This window comes from Aotus nancymaae, unplaced genomic scaffold, assembly GCF_030222135.1.
Source record: "Aotus nancymaae isolate 86718 unplaced genomic scaffold, 86718_ANA_hifiasm-v0.15.2.pri h1tg000033l, whole genome shotgun sequence".
Lineage (NCBI taxonomy): Eukaryota > Metazoa > Chordata > Mammalia > Primates > Aotidae > Aotus > Aotus nancymaae.
In genome coordinates this window covers 21010326-21030622 of record NW_026988447.1, presented here as the reverse complement: position 1 = coordinate 21030622, position 20297 = coordinate 21010326, and the positions used below count along the sequence as shown (strand labels likewise).

The following is a 20297-nucleotide window of genomic DNA, read 5'->3' as shown; positions in this document are numbered from 1 at the left end:
TTTTAAACAATGAATAAGCGTTTATCTTTTCCCTTCCAAGTCAAAATAAAATATAAAACATTCTGATCTATCTTATTTTTGGCAATAAAGTTCGGATTGACCAACTCTTATTACTTTTTCTTTTTTTTTTTTTTTTTTTATCTTGGCTAACTGCAATCTCCGCCTTGTGGGTTCAAGCAATTCTTCTGCCTCAGCCTCTCTAGTAGCTGGGATTACAGGCATGTGCAACCACACCCAGCTAATTTTTGTATTTTTAGTAGAGACAAGGTTTCCCCATGTTGACGAGGCTGGTCTCAAACTCCTGACCTCAGATGATTTCCCCGCCTTGGCCTCCCAAAGTGCTGGGATTACAGGTATGAGCCACCATACCCGGGCTTATTACGTTTTCTATTACCTAAAAAGGAACTACAACTACATGCACACTCACATACACACAACCACAATCACCACCAGCTGGACCATGACAAAGCACACTCCATAATTTTGCAATTTTGAAAACTTATGTTTAAAATATTCAAATGAATAAATAACAATCACAAATAAGAAGCTGACCATGTATCTAGTATTTAAATAAAAATAGTTTAAAATGTAAAAGCCACAAAAAAAGACTGTCGGTCAGCTTTACTACTAAACAGTCTCATTTGTCTATCTGAGAAATATACTGGCATTTCAGTGTATGTATATACATTGCTATGCACATACATTGAGTTCCTTCTGCTGCTAAAAGTTATTATAAATTCTAGTTGGCTCACTGAAACAAAAACAACCCAAGTTATAAGAACAGATTTCTATTAACTAACAAAAAGTGATAAAGTTACTTCTTGCCAAAGTACAACCCATGACAAAATATTTTGGTATAACAATTTTACTGAAAATCATTTAAAATGAAAGGTGTGTAAGTAACAGAAACAAATTTCCTCCTAAGGTCTATAACAACTTTGCAAAATAAAAATAATCATTTCAAATGACACCATTACAACTGCATACATTCCCAAATCATTAAAAACAAATATGCTATTCAACCATACACTTTATTTATAGTACATGAGAGCACATATTAAACATATATATATATCACATGCAAAGAAATATATAAATATACTTGAGCATAAACTCAATGTGAAAAAGGTGATAACACAAAATTCTGAAGGAAAACATTTTCATACTTATATAAACACCATCAAGAACAGTTTGCAAGGACAATGCAACACAGAAATATGCCACAGCAATTCTACTGCTGTACTATGTGAGTACAGAGCTGCTACATGCAAGGCAGAGCAGAGAATCACAGAAAAGCAGAATCAGGGCCTTCATCAAATGGTAGGTGACAGTGGGCCCAGCTTGTGGACCTTCTCATTACATGCATCAACAAATTCACTGTCCATCCTTAGATTAAATTCTTTCCAATGTATTATATAAAAGATTAACCTTCTTTCATATTTACCTCAATAAAAGTCTACATTCACTTATCTAGTAACATTATTTTAGGAAAATATTAAACTTTTCAACTACCTTTTCTTGCAGATCATTTTCTCCTACAATCTGGTGAAAATATGAAATAGTCTACTGATAAGAAGATAGGACCAAACTGTACTATGAAAACTTCATTTCTGAAGCTTGATATTCAAGATTAATGAAAAATTGTATCTAATACCTCTGGTCTACAAAAATGTTTGATAATCATGAAGCTATATAATATAAACATTTAAAGAAATGGACTAACACTTTTAGAAAACAAAGGAGATATTTCTAAATTCCACATTATTGACAAGCAACATTAATGTAAACAATTTATCTACTGAGGGAATAAACATGTAAGTAGACTTTAGAAGCTATATGTTACTGTCAAGGATATGGATGAAATGTGAACTTTGGCCAAAAGTTGAGAACAAAAAGATTTTATAGCCTCTTAAATCAATTTAGCCTACACACCTCTTAATGTAATTACATTAGATAAATCATATTTATCTCTAATCACAGTAGAAAGAAAACCACAGTGCATACTAGTCTAAAACTCCTATACCTCCTGTATCTCACTAATTATATGGCAAACAGAAATAACTACCTGACATAATGAAATCTTTGGTTAAATCCCGCTATCTGCCAATTTCATTCTTACACTAAGAAGTTAAATGTGCCTTTGAGAAAACACACAACCACAATGCTTGGCTTCATTTTCAATGTATGTCTATGCATTTCAGCTGGCTCCTTAGTCCAGCCTAGCAGTCCTGCCATACTCTGAAGTTAACTCACTCTCCTCATCTACATGGCAAATGCACACTTTCTCCTCCCTTTTGAAACATCAGTACTACCTACCTCAACATCATTCTCATTAAAAGAGACCAAGTGCACCCCTTCTACCCATCTACACACATCCATATCCACACACTCTGCCATCCCTTCTGTTATTATAAATAAACAGCCCAAGGTCCTATTGAAAGTCATACAACTAAATACCATTCTCTTTCATTTGATCAAATATATTACTCCAGCATACACACTGTCTCTTATATCAATAGTTTCCTCTCTACTGTACCATTCTCATCATGATACATACATGCTGTTATTTCTACATTAAAAAAATTTCTACCCCACATCCCTTAATACAGCCTCCCTTTTCCCTTTCATCACAGAGAATCTCAAAACAGTTAATTCTAATTCTATCTCTAATTCTGTTCTTCCCACTTTTTTCTTGAGCCTATTCCAAATAAGCTTTTGTCCCAATGCTCCACCAAAACCACTCTGGTCAGGCTGCCAATAACTCCATGTAGCATAATTCAGTGGTTAATCTTCAGAATTTACCTTACACAACTTATATCAGCATATTTTACATAGCGAACCAGACCCTCCTCCTCAAATGCTTTTTCACATGGTTTCCAGGACACCTGGCTTCGCTGACACAGTGCTCCCCTGTTTTTCCTGCTCTCACTATTGATGCTTTTCTCTATTGCCCTTGCTGCTTATTCTTCATTCCCTTGACCTCTTAATGTTGGAGTAATCCAGGGCTCTATCTTTGAATCCAGGCTCTATCTCTATTTTTAAATGCACATAAATGACAACACATGGCAAGGCCATAAGACTTATTCTGGCCAATTTAATGTGAGCAGAAGTGCCATGTATCACTGTCCGCCTGGGCAGTGGTAAGCCCATTTGTGCTTCTCCAATCTTTCTCTCTGCTGTGGCAACTGAAAATGTTGTGTGTTCCATCCAGGAGGTAGACCTACAAGACGGTAGAGCCTCCAATCAATCTGGTATCTTGCAAAAGACCTTCCCACTGACCCACATGGGACAGGTACCTTGAACAAGAAATAAATGTATATTTTTAACCACTGAGATTTTGGAGTTCTTAGTGATCCCAGAATAGCCTAGCCTCTGTAGGTTAAGACTCCCCAAACCTGTTCTCACATAGCATACTTCTCCGTATCAGCAACCTTATCCTTTCAGTTGCTCAACCAAAAACCTTAAAGTCATTCTTGACCCCTATTTTTCTCTTACACCCAATATCTAATTCATCAGCATATCCTGTACCTTCAAAATATATCCAGAATCCAATCACCTTTACTGCCTCTACTACCATCCTGCTCTTCAAAACACACTAGTAAAAAATAATAAGACAAGTCACAGACTAGGAAAAAATATTGACAAAGCAAATATCTGATGAAAGAGTTATATTCAACATATATAGAATTCTAAATGATCATCAATAAGTAAACACACCACCCAATTTAAAAAAAATGAACAAAAGAGTTAATAGACATTTCACCAAAGACATATGAACAGCAAATTAACACATGAAAATATACTCAATATCACTGGGAATACAAATTAAATTAGAAGCACAGTGAGATATCACTATACCATATTAGAATGGGAAAAATTAAAAACACTGAAAATATAGTACTAAATGTTAACTAGGATGTAGAACACTGGAACTCTCATTCACTACTGGTTGGAATGTAAAACTGTGTAACCGCTTTAAAACATAGTCTGGTAATTTCTTTAAAAGTTAAACATACATATGTAGTAAAAGAATGCTTGTATATTGATAGAAATGGTTTACATCAGAAGCTATTTATAGGAAACTTATAATTATTTGTAGATGATTCTTCCTTGGTAGAAAAGTACTAAAACTTACACCTACCGGATGATATACCCATTCCAATCCTAGGTATTCCCAAGGAAATGAGGGTAATATTATATATAAACTTAAGATTTCTACATGAATACTCATAGCCAAAAATTAGAAACTGCCCAAATTTCCATCAACAGGTGAATGGATAAACAATTTGTAGTATTATCTATACCAAACACTACTTCTCAGCAATAAAAGGTACTGAATTATTAATGAACACAACATAGATGAATCTTAAAATAAGTATGCTTAGTTAAAAAAAAAGATTAGAAAAAAAAGCACACATTGTATGATTCCATTGCACAAAACTCTAAAAAATGCAAACTATTCTATAGTGACAGACAGCAGATCAGTGGTTGCCTAGGAAGCCTGGAAGAGGGGTATTGAGAAGGACAGAAGGCAGGAATGTCAAAGGGATGTAGGAAACTCTTTGAGGATGTATATATGGAGATGGATATACATAAGGATATGTTCACTATCTTGATTGTGATGATAGTTTCACAAATGTACACATGTCAAAACATTAAACTGTTTAAGTTTATACAGTTTGTTATATGTCAATGATACTTCCATAAACCTGTTTTCAAAAAGAATGTAGCAGGTATTCAATATTTTTGGAAAGCATAAAGTGGATGGAAATGAAAATAGTTGTTGAAAGCAGAATCCTAAGAATGAACTGAAGTGGAAACCCATTATATCTTCCCTCCTTTAATAGCATATTTTTTTCTAAATGAGAGAATATAACTAGAAAAGGAGAAAGAAGCTATCACAAATGAATGTCCCTCAGTATACAGTTGTAGGGCCTTTCAACCAAAGAAGAATCCCCTATAAGAAGCTTCTGCATTAGACAATTGCTACCCCAATATACAAATACAATTATTGTATCACAGTCCCCTAGTAGTTGAACAATCTCTTTGAATTCATCTGAGAAACCTAGCCTAATTTCTTCTTTTTATGTCATCTTCACTTGCCATTAAACATATTGAACTTATTCCCATCAATTTAGTTTGTTAAAAATTTTTTAAGAACATAGGAATAGCCATACTAGATGCCTCAGTCTGTGAATCTTGGATGAAAAATGCCTTTCCCAGGTTTTCTCTGTCCTTTGTCTCCCAATTTTCCACTGAGATAAAAGAAAAATCACCATCTCTTTGTCACTCATCTCCCTTGCTCTTTTCTTTGAAATCCGAAATTCCACCTATCATAATCAATTTTAGCATTATGCTAGTATGTGAGTACATCCCCTTCTTTCACAAACTGCTATGGCTAGGAGTTTTCTGCAACATCACCCTTCATGTTTAAAACTATGATATAATTTTGAAATAAAAGCAGAGCATGCACTTATGTTTAAATAAGTTAGCCCCATGACTCACCTCATTCCCACCAACTGCCTTGGTTAAAATCACTGCAGAAGACACAGGCGGAGGCATGCAACCTACTGTCTGCAAACTGAAAAATAAAAGAAAATCCAACTATAAACAGATTTTTAAAAATCATAGACAGCTTTCACTACATTCATTCTAAAATAGCAGAGCTGAGCAAATGAAAATAAGAGCATATTTATTGATGCACATGCCCTGTTGAATTTAGACAATTCTACACAATGCAATGTGGCTTACAAGTTGCTGCAAATGTACAGGTTCTAATCTCTTATGAGTGAGTCTATTTTAAGTTATTTAAGCCCTTATCATACAATTCAAAAAGCAGCCAAGGAATACAAAATGGCTGATCATTTGGCAAGTGTATATAATCTTAGGTTATTTTTAGGTAAAGTAAAAAATACTTGCCCTACATTTTTTTTGTAGACAGTCTCTTGGTAAACTAAACCTTCAAAACCACTTCTAAAGTTCAAAAATACTTAACAAGACACAAGCTTATATCTTTGAATTGCTTTCTATAAAACAGCAGCTTTCAAACTTTAATCTCATAAAAGACATTTTAATGTTGTAACAACATTATAGAAACAGGCATGAAACAATCATATACTTCTTGCATTCAGATTCTGTAGTAAATTCTAGAATCTATTCTCAATTTGGTTTTTATTAAATTATGTGCACATGCCCAAGATCATGACAGGTCTTTTCTCTTAGTTTAGGACAGAAAATAAATTTCATAACAAGCAAATGAAACTATGAATAGTAAACTGAAGTACTATAATTTTTTTAATTATTTCAAAATTCATATAGAATATACCTTCGGGGGAGAACAAGTAGCTGCTCTAAGTGGAAAGTGTATATAGGGCATAGAAGACAGATTTTGAATGAGTATGATTAAACATTACAGTTGACCATTCAACAACACAGATTTGAACTGTGAGGACCCACTTATACATGAATTTCTTCTGCCTCTGCCACCCTTGAGACAGCAAGACCGCTTCCTCTTCTTTAATCCATTCAACGCGAAGATGACAAAAATGAAGACCTATATAATGATCCATTTCCACTTAATGAATAGTAGATATATTTTTCTTCCTTATCATTTTAATAGGTTTCTTTTCTCTAGCTTAATTGTAAGTATATAATACGTAATACATGTAATATATAAAATATATGTTAATCAACTCTTTGTGTTATAGGTAAGTCTTCCAGTCAACAGTTAGGGTCATAGTTAAGTTTTGGGGTAATCAAAAGTTATATGTGGATTTTCAACTGCATGGGGGTTGGCACCTCTAAGTCCCACAATGTTCAAGGGTCAACTATATTTTTACTCATTTTTGTAAGAATATATATTATCTAAACTTTATGCAATGGATTTACATCAGCTCTGAAACAGGAAAAAAAATAAAAATGTTTAAACTCATTTTAATTGAAGCATAAGAAAACACATTTTATGAAATTTCCAGCTCAATTCTACTCAATATGGTCTTCTTTCCAGGTCTATTTTTCCAAAAGCTGCTAGAGAATTCTGTCCTATTATAAATTCATCATCTCTCAGCCTTCCTTAGAGTCCACTATCATCATCACTAATACTGAGCATCTGCCATTTGTAGTAGACATGAAACACTGTACATATGATCTCATTTATTCCTCAAAAGTTATATTTAAGATAAATGTTATTATTATTCCCATCTTACTGAAAACTGAAGTGAAGAATGAAGTTAAGTAACTCACAAAGCCACCTATCTGGGGTAAAACTTTCATGGGTCAAAGACTTACCTAGGCCTCTCACTTCAGCCTCTCTATCTCCCCTACCCCCAATATTAGGACAGATCCTCTCAGGCATTTTCAATCTTTCTAGCTTTTTCATCCCTCCTCTTCTGGCCCCTTCCCTTCTATGTACAAAAAAGCAAAATTCTCATATCTTTAAAAAGACAAAAATTTTGCTTGAACCCAGGAGGCGGAGATTGCAGTGAGCCAAGATCACACCACTGCATTCCAGCTGGGCAACAGAGCAAGACGCCATCTCAAAAAAAAAAAAGACAAAAATTTGCCAACTGTATGTTGAATACATATATCTTCTATGGGTAAAATCCTACAGGAAGGAATTATACAAAAGAAGTAAAAACATTATTCCTGCCTTCAAGGAGCCAGAAGAGTCAATGCACAAATGTAGATAACTAATAGCAAAATGAGTGGTGCTGACTCCTCAAGATACACCTACTTTTTTCACTGTGACTCATTTTTGACCTTTAAAAAGTACCTGCCTCCATGGCCCCACTGATCATTCTCTTTTTACTTCTCTGAAATGAGACTTCTGCCCCCTCTACTAGTAATAGTAACCTTCAAGTAACCAGGAATCTCCAAATCACCAAATCTGGCCTCTTTTTCCCCATATTCATTCTGCTTACATTCTTCCTTCTCAGAGCACTTTAATATTTAGCTTCCGTCTTTTAAACCAGCCCATTCTGGGTTGTTTGTTGTTGGTGGTGGGTGGTGGTGGGTTTTTTTGTTTGTTTGTTTTTGCTGCCTCTCCTGCCATCTTTTCAATCTTATTTTCAATCTGTAGGAATACTTTCAAGTTTATATTTTTTAGCCCTAACTACAGTTCCCAAATTTGTAGCTGCCTATGACCGCCACCTTAAACTAAGCATGTCTAATATTATATTTATATATTTGTTTGCCAAGTTTATTGAGATATAATTGACAATCAAATATTGTATAAATTTATGGCATATAACATGATGTTTTGACATATGCGTATATATACATATATATATATATATACACACACACACTGTGAAATTATTACCACAATCCAACTAATTAATGTATGTATCTACTCTCTTAGCAATTTTCTAGTTTATGTTATTAACTCTTGTCACCATGCTGTACAACAGATCTCCAGAATGAATTCATATATTTTCTAAAAAATAAACTTCCCCTCTGAATTTACATATTTTTTGGTCAATGGGACCATTTTTTTCATAATAATCCAGTTTGAAACTTTGAAGTTAGACGTGACTCCACTTGCTCCTCAAAAATCAATCTGTCACCACAACTAACTTTCCATTCTCCTCCATGACTATTGCCAGCATCCCTGTCCAGATGCTTCTTAACTAATCTGGATACTTACAAAGGCCTGATCAATGTTCTCCCTACCTCACTCTATCCCTTTACTATGCCAGATAAGGAGCATGTGCTCAGAATATCTTTATTTCATCAACTTAAACATGATTCTGCAACCCCTTCAAGTTAACATTACTTTCAAATTAGGGAGGAGAAGGGAAAAAACACTAAGCTAGGAAGAGCTTTCTCTAAGTCAATTAGGGTAAGTGTATACTCCTTTAAGTTCAACATCTTGAAGTCAAAATTGTTTGTATTATTTAGCACATTGAGATTACAAGTTGTCCGATTAATCTTCCTTAGTAGCCACTTTTTAACATGTTGTTATTCGCTTGTTTAGCATTTTTAACAGCTCTCTCTCTATCATCTATAGCTTCAAATGCAAAACCTTCAAATGCTCAGTAGTTCAGGCCTTCTGCAAGCTGACCCCATGGAAACATTTTATCTTTGTATCCTATTAATGTCTCATTTTTGAAATCTCTAAAAGTACCCAGCCTTTGCTGAACTACTTATTCTTTAACTGATCACACCACTCATCTGACAAATCACATGGTGCCCCATTTTGGTGATTACTAGGTTTCATATATATACATCCATCCTACATAACCAACTAGGTTGGAAGTTCCCAGGAGACAATAAAAATGAGTAAATATATTTGTATTCCTTGAGTGTCCTACACATGGCAGATAATTCAGTAACTATAGGTTCTTGATATGCATAATACATTGTTGCTCTAAAATGATGTTATCATATTTATGTGGCATTATATACTTCTTCATGAAATTTGATATTCATTCTCTCACACTAAATCTGGCCAAAACAGCACTCTTGATTTCCACCATTCCTCCTTACCTAGTTTTCCCCCCTTAAGTAAATGATGCTACCAATTACCCAGTGGTTCATACCTAAAACCCAGAAGTCACCCTTGGTTCCTCTGTCCTACTTCTACATCCTCCCCACCCATCACTGCTGAAAGCTCTAACTTTAAAATCTATCTGGCGCACATTAATTTCTTTCTATTGAACTGCTACCTCACCACTACTCTCTGAGTTAATTTCTCTCAGGCCCCTCTACTATCTCTTCTCCACATAGCAACCAGAAGAATCATTTGCAAACATAAATCAGACCACATCACTCCCTCATTTCAGTCCCTCCAATAACTTCCTGTAGCACTCAGAATAAAATCCGAATGCTACACCGTGGCCTATAAGGCTCTACATATCTCACTCCTGCCTACTTTTCTACTGCTAAAACAAGGTATTTTTCTTCTACATCACCAGGCTCTGGCCTTCCTGACTGCTTTACTGACTAAAAAACACAACAGGCTTGATCCTGCCCTACAGCCTTTGTACATTCTGTTTTCTTTCTCTAGAACATTCTGCCTCCTGAACTCTGAAATCTAAATTAATCACCAGCCTGCCCACCCAACCACATTCACATACCTCACTGTTTTGCTCTTTTTACATCATCTATCTCTATCTTGCTCATCTACTTACTTGTTTATTGATACTGCACCCCCGAGACTCCCCAACAAGCAAAACTAACTGGCATTTCCCTGTTGTTTCTCCAATATTTATAATAACTCCTGAAACAAAGTAGAAGCTATATAAATAATTTGAATCAGTGAATAAGTAATTTCAATTGACATCTCCAACATCATTGGTAAGTAAGCAGTAAAACTATGATTATCCTCCTTTTCTAGACAGGGAAACTGACATTAAAAACTATTTTAAAACTTTGCTCAAAGTCACATATAGTATATTAGGGATATGGTCAGAATTCAATCTTCAGGCTCTAAGTTCTAATAACTATTATATTAAACATAAAACAGAATAAAATGTAAATGTTTATCCCACATATATGAATTTTTTTCTTTCTTACACATTTCTAAAACACATATTATACTCAGCCATTATCTAATTACATTGTTATCCAATTGACATGCATACAGATTTTACATCTGCTAGTCCCTTCCATTTTTCTTCTAAGACCATTCTTTAAAATTCTCCAGAAAGTACCCATCCTAAAACCTTAGGATGAAGCATGAGGGTTTATCTTAAGATTCTGTTAATATGAACCGCCTTGATGAAATATTATTGTTTTAAAGGAAGCAAAGATGTGTTTTTACTTCCTTTTAAGATAGTACACATAAGCCCTTTTGTATATAGTTGCCATAGAAACAATAATGTCTCTAGAGATGCCCCATTAAAAGTGGACTCACTTTTAAAGATTTAAACATACCCTTTTAAAAGCCATTCATTGATGGGTGTGATTGATAAAAGCTGAAGAAAAAGCCATATTGCTGCTGGGAAGAATGCAAGTGTGAAGATCTGTATAAAAAGATGCAGTTTTAAATGCACCAAAGCACTGGTCAGCTCCTGGAAAAATGAGGAAGACAAAATAAACAAAGGTAAGAAAACTATTCCTGAAAGGAGATTGCTACTAAAATAATATCATGTGAGTTAGTTTTTAATTTTGAGTTTTTTCATAGCTAAAATTTTTATGTATGAGTATATGCATATGAGACAGAATGCAAGAGAAAAAAGTTACTCATGATAGTTATAAAGCATTTTTGTATAAAATTTCTTAAATATTCTTTTTCTAGTTTCTTTAAAATATACAATATGCCCTCACAAATCAGATTTGCAAAATTCTGGACCAGGACTAAGCTAACTATATACTAACATAGATTTGGGGATTGTTGAACAACATACATATATGTTTACCTACATAAAATAATAATTTTTTTCAAAAAAACTAATAATACCTATCACATTTCAACCAAATATAGTAATTAATCTCTATTCACTGCACCAAGGCTATAGGCCTCAATTTGACAAGATGTTACTAAATCTACAAATAATACTTTAAAAAATATTTCCCTCAATGATAGTCTCTAACTCAGAATAGCATTTCCTTCCACAGTCTACTCACTAGATTCTTTGTTAACATTAACTGAATACCAGCTTTATGTCATAATCTGAGCTTGTCACTTTACATTTTATCTCACTTAATCCTCACAAGAAACCCCAGTAAGTAGATACTATTATTCCTGTTTTACTGATGAAGAAATTGAAGTTGAGAGCTACTGTATGGTGAAGATCAGAACTAAAGCCCTTTCTGGCATGCTAGCAACCCCATGCCTGTTTCTCCCACTGCTGCCCCAAGGAGGTAAAAATGCACATTAAACATAACAAACAAGGCACATGTTATAAGGTTGATAACTAAAAAAGGGATAATTAGTTAACTTCTGGGGTTCAAATATATATAAACTAAAAAATACTTGCATTTGAGTTTATATTATGTTGAAATAAAAACAAAATGGAAAACCAAAATAAAACAAAATTGGAAAGTAGTAGAAAAAGTATATTCCTTTAAAACAAACAAGTGATCATTAAAGCATATTCAACTATGCCAGAGTCACTGGTTATAAGTATAGAACTATAATGGCCCCCTTGTTCAAGTAAGATGTTCAAGAGATCCTCAGCCTCAGAGACATTAGCCAAAGTTTATCAGCTTAATCAGCAGTACGTTAATGCAGACTCATTGGCTCCATCACATTCTGAGATTAGTCTATCACTTTCTACTGTCTATCTCCCTGTGTGGAGATAAACAAAGCAGTTCCTTCCTGTTAGGTCACAAGACATCCCTAAATGACATCTAAAGAATTTCTGGTAATCTGAGTCTAATCTGGGACCACTGGAAAACACAGCCTACCAGAAGTCACATTTGGTTCTGGGATCAGACCTAAGAGAAAGAAAGCCATCCTTACAGTGAATCAGAACTCTTAGAGCTCCACTCCAGAGAAAACTTAAGCACCAGTAGTTCAGAAAATTCTCAACAGTCTTGAAGCCAAATCTCATTTAAATATATTCAGAGCCATTTGATAAACACTAAACAAATATTAGTATTTTTATTTTTTAAAATACCATAATGAAATGATTAGCCGGAATACACTAAGGCATTTGCATATACTTTTTTTTTGAGATGGTATTTCGCTCTTGTCATCCAGGTTGGGGTGCAATGGTGTGATCTTGGCTCACTGCAACCTCCACCTCCTGAGTTCAAGTGATTCTGCTGCCTCAATCTCCCAAGTAGCTGGGATTACAGGTGCCCACCACCATGCCAGGCTAATTTTTGTATTTTTAGTAGAGATGGGTTTTGCCATGTTGGCCAGGCTGGTGGTCTCAAACTCCTGACCTCAGGTGATCCACTCACCTCAGTCTCCCAAAGTGCTGGGATTACAGGCATCAGCCACTGCACCCAGCCTGCATATACTTCCGATAGGAGTAAAAATTGGCATAACTTTTCTGAAAATGAATTTGGTGATATATATCAAGGACTATATAATTCATATTCTTAGACCCCAGAATTTTATGACTAGGAATTTATCCTAAGGATATACAAAATGGTTGTAAACATTTATACACAAAAGTGATCATCACAGCATTATCTATTAGAGCAAAATCTGAAAACAAATGTCCAAAAAGAATCATTTAAAAAGTTAAAATGTAATTGGAGTGTTATGAGTTATTAAATACCTTGCTGATGAGGATGCAGATGTACAGAATCTCTCCCCTACAGGATCAATAGGTATATAAATTGGCATAACCTACAGAGAGCAATCTGGCAACTCATTCCTTTATTTAAATAATACTTACTGAGCATCTGACACCATTCTAGGTACTTGGAATATCTGTTACAACTTAAACTACATATATCATTTGACCCGGCAATTCCACTTGTAGGAATTTATCCTTTGCATATGTTTCCAAACATGGGAAATAACATATTTTTAGGTTATCCTTTGCAACATGTTTGTAATAGCAAAATCTTGTAAATTAACTAAATGTTCATCAATAGAGGACAACAAAAATACACCAGGACACATCCGTGCAACAGAATACTATTTGGTGTACAAAAAAAAAAAAAAAGGAGTCCTTTATGTGTTAAGGTGAAACAATGTACAAGATACATCTTTTAAGTAAAATAAGGTAAGGTGCCAAACAGTATGAAATACAATTTGTAGGGGTGTGGAATACGCAATTGTATGTTTTACAAATAATATCTCTGGAAAGGTACACGGAAATTGTTAACATTGTTTGTCTCCAAAGAAGAGAACTGGATAGCCGGTGAAAGAGTGAAAAAAAGACTTATACATCTCTTTGTACCTTTTAATTCTGAACTATGTGAATAAATCATATGTTCATAAGGGTAAATAGAATATACTTCTTTGTCATATAAAGAAAATTTAAATATTAATATTAAATTATATTAAAAGTATATAATGTTACATAAAAATAAGGTAAGAATACATTTGTATATGTGTATAGGTCTGCAATATGTATATATACATACTTATATTCACAATTTTATTTTTTAAATATTATGTATATAAAACACACTTTTAAAAAGGATAAAAAGTGGGTCTTAATAGTTAATAGCAAGTATTTTTAATCTTTCTAATCTTCCTACAATAAGTAAATACCACTTTTATTACAACAGAAACAAGTTATAAAAACTAAAATGTGCTTAGAAAATATTGCTGACCTAATAAATGACAATTAGAAATTGGCATTGCATCAGAATGATAGTAAAGAACCCAGTAAAACGAGCCACAACAACCAACCATGTTGGCTCATGAGGGGCCTCTTAACAACAGGGAAGTGCTTCTGAGAAAGATTCTCAAGGCTGTCACAAAATCCCAGAGTCACATATTTTTCATATCTTCTTCATACTTCCATAAAGATAAAATAAGGTAACAACAGAAAAGAAAAAGCAAGTAAACCCTATAAATTCCAAAATAGTTATTATTCTGTACATACCCATGTAAAATTTGGGCCACATAGTCAAATAAATGCCATCATGAATAATCAAAAAGTTGATTCTGCATCATAGTTTGCTTATTCACATGTAATATAGGTCAAAATCCATTAAAATAAACTTAAGAAGACACTCCACCTCATGTACTGATTATGTCAGAGTTTCATTGACAGCATCAAGCACTGCTTAAAACAGGGCTCTGACTGGGATGTAAAAATATTTCCATTAGATACCAATTTCTCTTGCAACCCTTTATCTGGCCTTCATCTCATTCATTTGCTGAGATTCAGGCTCAGAGCTCTGGGCTTGAAACGAACAGCATGAATATGAAGTTTAGAGTTTGCTATATTTGCATTTCTGCTAACAGGATAAAAAATAATAATTTGTAATTGTAATTAATAATTTGCTAATAGGATAAAAAATAATAATTTCTTTGAGAAACAAAGAAAAACCTGTATCTTCTGCCCTACTCAGGACCCTTTTTCAGTCTCTGAGTCTCCTGCTTTCCTTTGTTTCTATCCCGAGCACAGTGCCTTGTAGCCACAAGCACTTAATTGGTATTTGTTTAAACAAATCACCCTGCCACAGTTGGTTAGGTAACAAATCCTCCCAAACTATAGGTTTGAAGTGAACTAAATATGAATTTTAAACGTGACTGTATTTCACTTTAATACAACAAAATTTCAAAAAACTAGAAATCAACAGTCATAAAACTGAAGACTCAGCATTGTATTAGCATAGAGGCCTTTAAAATTTTGACAAATTAGTAAAACAAATTTTAGAATACACATCATTAAATCAATGTATGATTAATACAAGAAATGTTCAATATAAATCAAACTTGAATGGGACCAACACAAATGCTTTCAAATAAACCAATTCAATAATAATTCACTGTCTCCTGTGTGCAAAAAATGAACTATTTTAAGACCTAATAAGATACACAAATTGTAATCCCTACTGAAATAAATTTAGTATTATTAACTACTAAACAAATATGACTGCTACCTCCTAAATTACAAGTTACCCATGAAATTAGTAGAGTTTAGAGGTGGTTTAATATATATATATATATATATATATATATATATATATATTATATATATATTTTCTAAAAGAAAGAGAAAGAGAAAGGGGGAGAGAGAACAGGAGTCTTGCTCTATTGCCCAGGCTGGAATGCAATCTAAAAATAGGTATTAAAAACCTCTTTTATGCCAGTAATTGTGCTTAACAGCAGAAACAGGAAGGAATAACGGAAGAAAATAACAAATAGCCAACGAATATTTCATTTAAGTCTGAGAAATGCTATGCAAATGCTGAAGAGTGATTTACTTCCAATTATGTAGTTGCTTTCAAAATAGGTGTAATGTGATACTGAGAAAAATGTATGTTCTGTGGACCTGGGGTGAAGAATTCTATAAATATTCAGAGTTTACTTGTTCCAGGTCTGAGTTCTAATCATAGATATCCCTGTTAATTTTCTATCTCGTTGATCCGTCGAATATTAACAATGTGGTGTCAAAGTTTCCCGCTATTATTGTGCAGGAGTACAAGTCTCTTTATAAGTCATTAAGAATTTGTCTTATGTATCTGGGTGTTCCTATATTGGGTGCATATATATTTATGATCATTGACTCCTGTTGTTGCATTGATCCTTTTACCATTATGTAATGTCCTTCTTTGTTTCTTTTAGTCTTTATTACTATTAAAGTCTATTTTGTCAGATACGAAAGTTACAACTCCTTTTTTTTTTTTTTGCTCTCCATTTGATTGGTGAGTCTTCCTCCAATCCTTTATTTTGAGTCTTTGTGTGTCCTTGCTTATGAGATGGATCTGGATACAGCGTACCGATGGGTTTTGACTTTTTATTCAATTTGCCTGTCTGTGTCTTTGATTGGGGCATTTAATCCATTTAAATTTAGGATTAATATTGATATTTGTGAGTTTAATACTGTCGTTTAATGCTAGCTGGCTATTTTTCCCATTAGTTGATATAGATTCTTCATTATGGAGATACTCTTAACCTTATGGTAAGTTTTTGGGATGACTGATACTGGTTGTTCCTTTCTGTATGTAATGCTTCTTTCAGAAGCTCTTGTAAAGCAGGCCTGGTGGTGATGAAATCTCTGAGTGCTTGCTTGTTCGCAAAAAATTTTATTTTTCCTTCATTTATGAAGCTTAGTTTGGCTGGATATGAGATTCTGGGTTGAAAATTCTTTTCTTTGAGGCTATTGAATATTGACCCCCACTCTCTTCTAGTTTGTAGGGTTTCTGCTGAGAGATCTGCTATGAGTCTGATAGGCTTCCCTTTATGGGTAACCTGACCTTTCTCTCTAGCTGCCCTTAGAATTTTCTCCTTTATTTCAACCCTGGTGAATCTAATGATTATGTGTCTTGGGGTAGCTCTACTTGAGGAATATCTTTGTGGTGTTCTCTGTATTACCTGGAGTTGAGTATTGTCCTGCCTTACTAGGTTAGGAAAGTTCTCCTGAATAATATCTTGAAGAATATTTTCCAGCTTGGATTCATTCTCTTCATGACATTCAGGTACACCTATCAAATGTAAATTAGGTCTTTTCACATAGTCCTATATTTCTTGGAGACTTTGCTCATTCCTTTTTACTCTTTCTTTTCTAATCTCGTCTTCTCATTTCATTTCATTAAGTTGGTCTTCGACCTCTGATATCCTTTCTTCTGCTTGATCAATTAGACTGTTAAAACCTGGGCATACTTTGTGGCGTTCTCGTATTGTAGTCTTCAGTTCCATTAATTCACTTATATTCCTCTCTAAATTGTCTATTCTCGTTAGGATTTCGTCAAACCTTCTTTCAAGGTTCTTAGTTTCTTTACATTGGGTTAGAACATGTTCTTTTAACTTACAGAAGTTTCTTATTATCCACCTTCTGAAGCCTAATTCTGTTAATGGAACGCACTCATTCTCCATCAGGCCTTGTTCCCCTGATGATGAGGAACTGTGATCCCCTGTAGAAGAGAGGCATTCTGATTTTGGGTATTCTCAGCCTTTTTACGCTGGTTTCTTCCCATCATTGTAAGTTCAACCACCTGTCGTCTTTGTAATTGCCTACTTTCAAATTAGGTCTCTGAGTGGATGTCCAACTTGTTGATTCCCAGTGCCAAAATCTGAACAACCCACTGTGCCGGCTAAAACAGCGGCATTAAGATTCATGGTGCTTTTCTGTCCGGGAATCTCCGGTCTGGCTTCCCTCTTGAGTCCCTTTTTCAATCAGCTGAATGGGAGACTCTGCCTTCCCAGAGTTCCCAACATGGACCAGAAGGGGACCCAGTCCCATTTACTCTGCACCAAGAACCGCCGCACCAGCCGCAAGAGTCACGCTGGTGACCCATGGGGCTCCTCCACTGGGAATCTCCTGGTCCATGAGCAACAAAAATTCGTCTGAAAGTGTGGTGTCCTCTCATTCTCTGCACTTTCACTGGGAGCTACAATCCTGTGCTGCTAGTAATTGGCCATTTTGGATCTCTCTCCCCGAGGCAGTTTAATATTACACAATGGTACAATCTAGGACATCTTAAGTTAAATGGCTTTTGAAAATGATATTATGTTGTATTCATTTGAAAAGGGCTTTTGATGGAAGAAATGGCTTTTATTGCTGCTTAGATACCATGATAAAGCAAGAGATCAAGGCATTTCATTAGATCCAAATTAGCTGGATGACTCTGAAGGTTTCTTAGGTGCTTACAAAAGAAGTCAGTCCTCAGAAAAATGCTGACAGCTGTGACATTCTTCCTTCTTCAACTCCTGCATCCCACAAAGTTGGCTGCTTTACAGAAGAGCTTTAAGTAAGAAGCTAAAGAGTGAGAGAAATCAAGTTGCTTTCTGGATTTCCTATGGCACAGTAACAGCTGTAGCCATTAAGCAGCCACCAGGGGACATAGTTAGAGCAATGTCCCAAGTAAAGGACTTGGGTTAGGAAGCTGCTCCACCAAGAGCACTAGCCAAGGCCAGCAGGAAGACCTCCAAACAAGATCAGTCCAACACTACAGTAGTGGCAAATATCTTTCTGTATCACTGTGCCCCACATTTGAGAACCAATATCAGAATTCATATGTTGACAGGAAAAGAAAAAAAAGCCTGTGCCCTATAAATAGTAATGATGGTCCTCTCATATCAATATTGTTTACCAAAATTGGAATTTGACATACTAGAAAATCTCATCCCATGTCAGTTATTTTCAGAAGAGCAAGTAATCAGAGAAAATATTTACAACTCTTGAGACACAATTTATCAGTTATAGACACTACACAATTATCCTATGTATATCAAAAAACACCCCAATGAGGCAGAGCGCGGTGGCTCACACCTGTAATCCCAACACTTTGGGAGGCCGAAGTGGGTAGATCATTTGAGGTCAGGAGTTCAAAACCAGCCTGACCAATGTAGTGAAACCCAGGCTCTACTAAAAATACAAAAATTAGCCGGGCATGGTGGTGGGCACCTGTAGCCCCAGCTACTTGAGAAACTGAGGCAGAAGAATCACTTGAAGCCAGGAGGTGGAGGATGCAGTGAGCCAAGACCATGCTACCACACTCTAGCCTGAGTGACACAGCAAGACTCTGTCTCAATAAATAAATAGATAAATAAAAAGATTTATACCAACCTCAACCTGATGGCTACAGAATACATAAATTTAGTAAAGTCATGTTTTATTCCACATTGCTACTAGGGTGATCTAAGAAGGACATAACTAAATTTAGTCTTCATTCAAATCACTCTTAAAATAAATAAAGGTGAGACATGATGCTGGACCAGAATTTTAATTTTTAAAGCCATTTCCAAAAACAAAAAACTTACTTATGGTGAGATATTCCCATCTACATAAGAACAGGATGTTAGAATGATAGTTTTATGTAATTTCTTCAAGAGCAAATGGGTATTTTCTCCACTTTTTTTTCTTCCATTGTAAGTCAAAAGAGAATCATAAATTCTACTCATTCCTCTTTCACACGTAAATGTAAAAATGTCTGGATTTCTTTACTTCTAAGAGAATCCCATGTTCAGTAAAACCTGAATCAGTAAATAACACTACATATATATGGGTGTGGTGTATGTGTGTGTGTGTGTGTGTGTGTATATATATATGTACACACACACAGACTCATATGTATATGTGTGTGTGCATATATGTATGTATGTATATGTGTATACACACACACATATACATACATATATGTCAAATGAAATATTTCTCTTAAGACATCTATTAATATTTAATAGATATGCTAAGGAACAATAAACTTTTCTAAATAAAAATCAGTTAAAAGTTATGACAAATTAAGCATTATTTGAACAGCATGAGTCCTGGGAACCAAAGATGATCCACAAAAGTATGGAAACCAAACTAAACATCAACAGCTCAAAATGTGCCCAGGCATAGCAGGCACCACTGTAGTTACCACCATAAGTTGAGGAAGAACTAAAGTAGATACTTCAGTTCAGCTGCCATATTAAGAACATACTCATTATAACCACATCCTCAGGGTCCATGCTGCTCAACTGTACAGTTTTTATAATACACTTATGCAGGAAAGAAACATAAGTTCTTTGCTGACCAAGTTACCTTCTGTTATAGCAAATCCTTCAGATTATAGCTATAAATGGCATTACAAAGGATTCTGAAATTTCAGGTAAGTTCAAATTAAATTTTTCTCCCTGCTTTTCATGTGTCCCATAGGTGACAGTACCTCTGTTTTCAATGATAGTCCACTGTTAAAGAATATTGTTGCAACAGCAATGTAGGATACAGTTATTTCTGGCTTCAATGGTCCTAAAAAGAAAAAAAAAATGAGTTATTGTTAGAAAA

General features: G+C 34.7%; 1 protein-coding gene across 4 annotated transcripts in view; it reads right to left on the bottom strand.

Annotated features, from left to right (window-relative positions):
• SLC10A7 (solute carrier family 10 member 7) overlaps window positions 1–20297 on the bottom strand; it is a 276385-nt gene that overhangs the window by 249239 nt on the left and 6849 nt on the right. For all 4 annotated transcript variants that reach the window (XM_012454014.3, XM_012454016.3, XM_021666719.2 and 1 more), the window contains exons 2-4: window positions 20179–20261; window positions 10876–11012; window positions 5506–5581 (exon numbers count right to left, since the gene is read on the bottom strand). In XM_012454014.3, the coding sequence (XP_012309437.1) occupies window positions 5506–5581; window positions 10876–11012; window positions 20179–20261 (296 nt within the window). The remainder of the gene's footprint in view (window positions 1–5505; window positions 5582–10875; window positions 11013–20178; window positions 20262–20297) is intronic.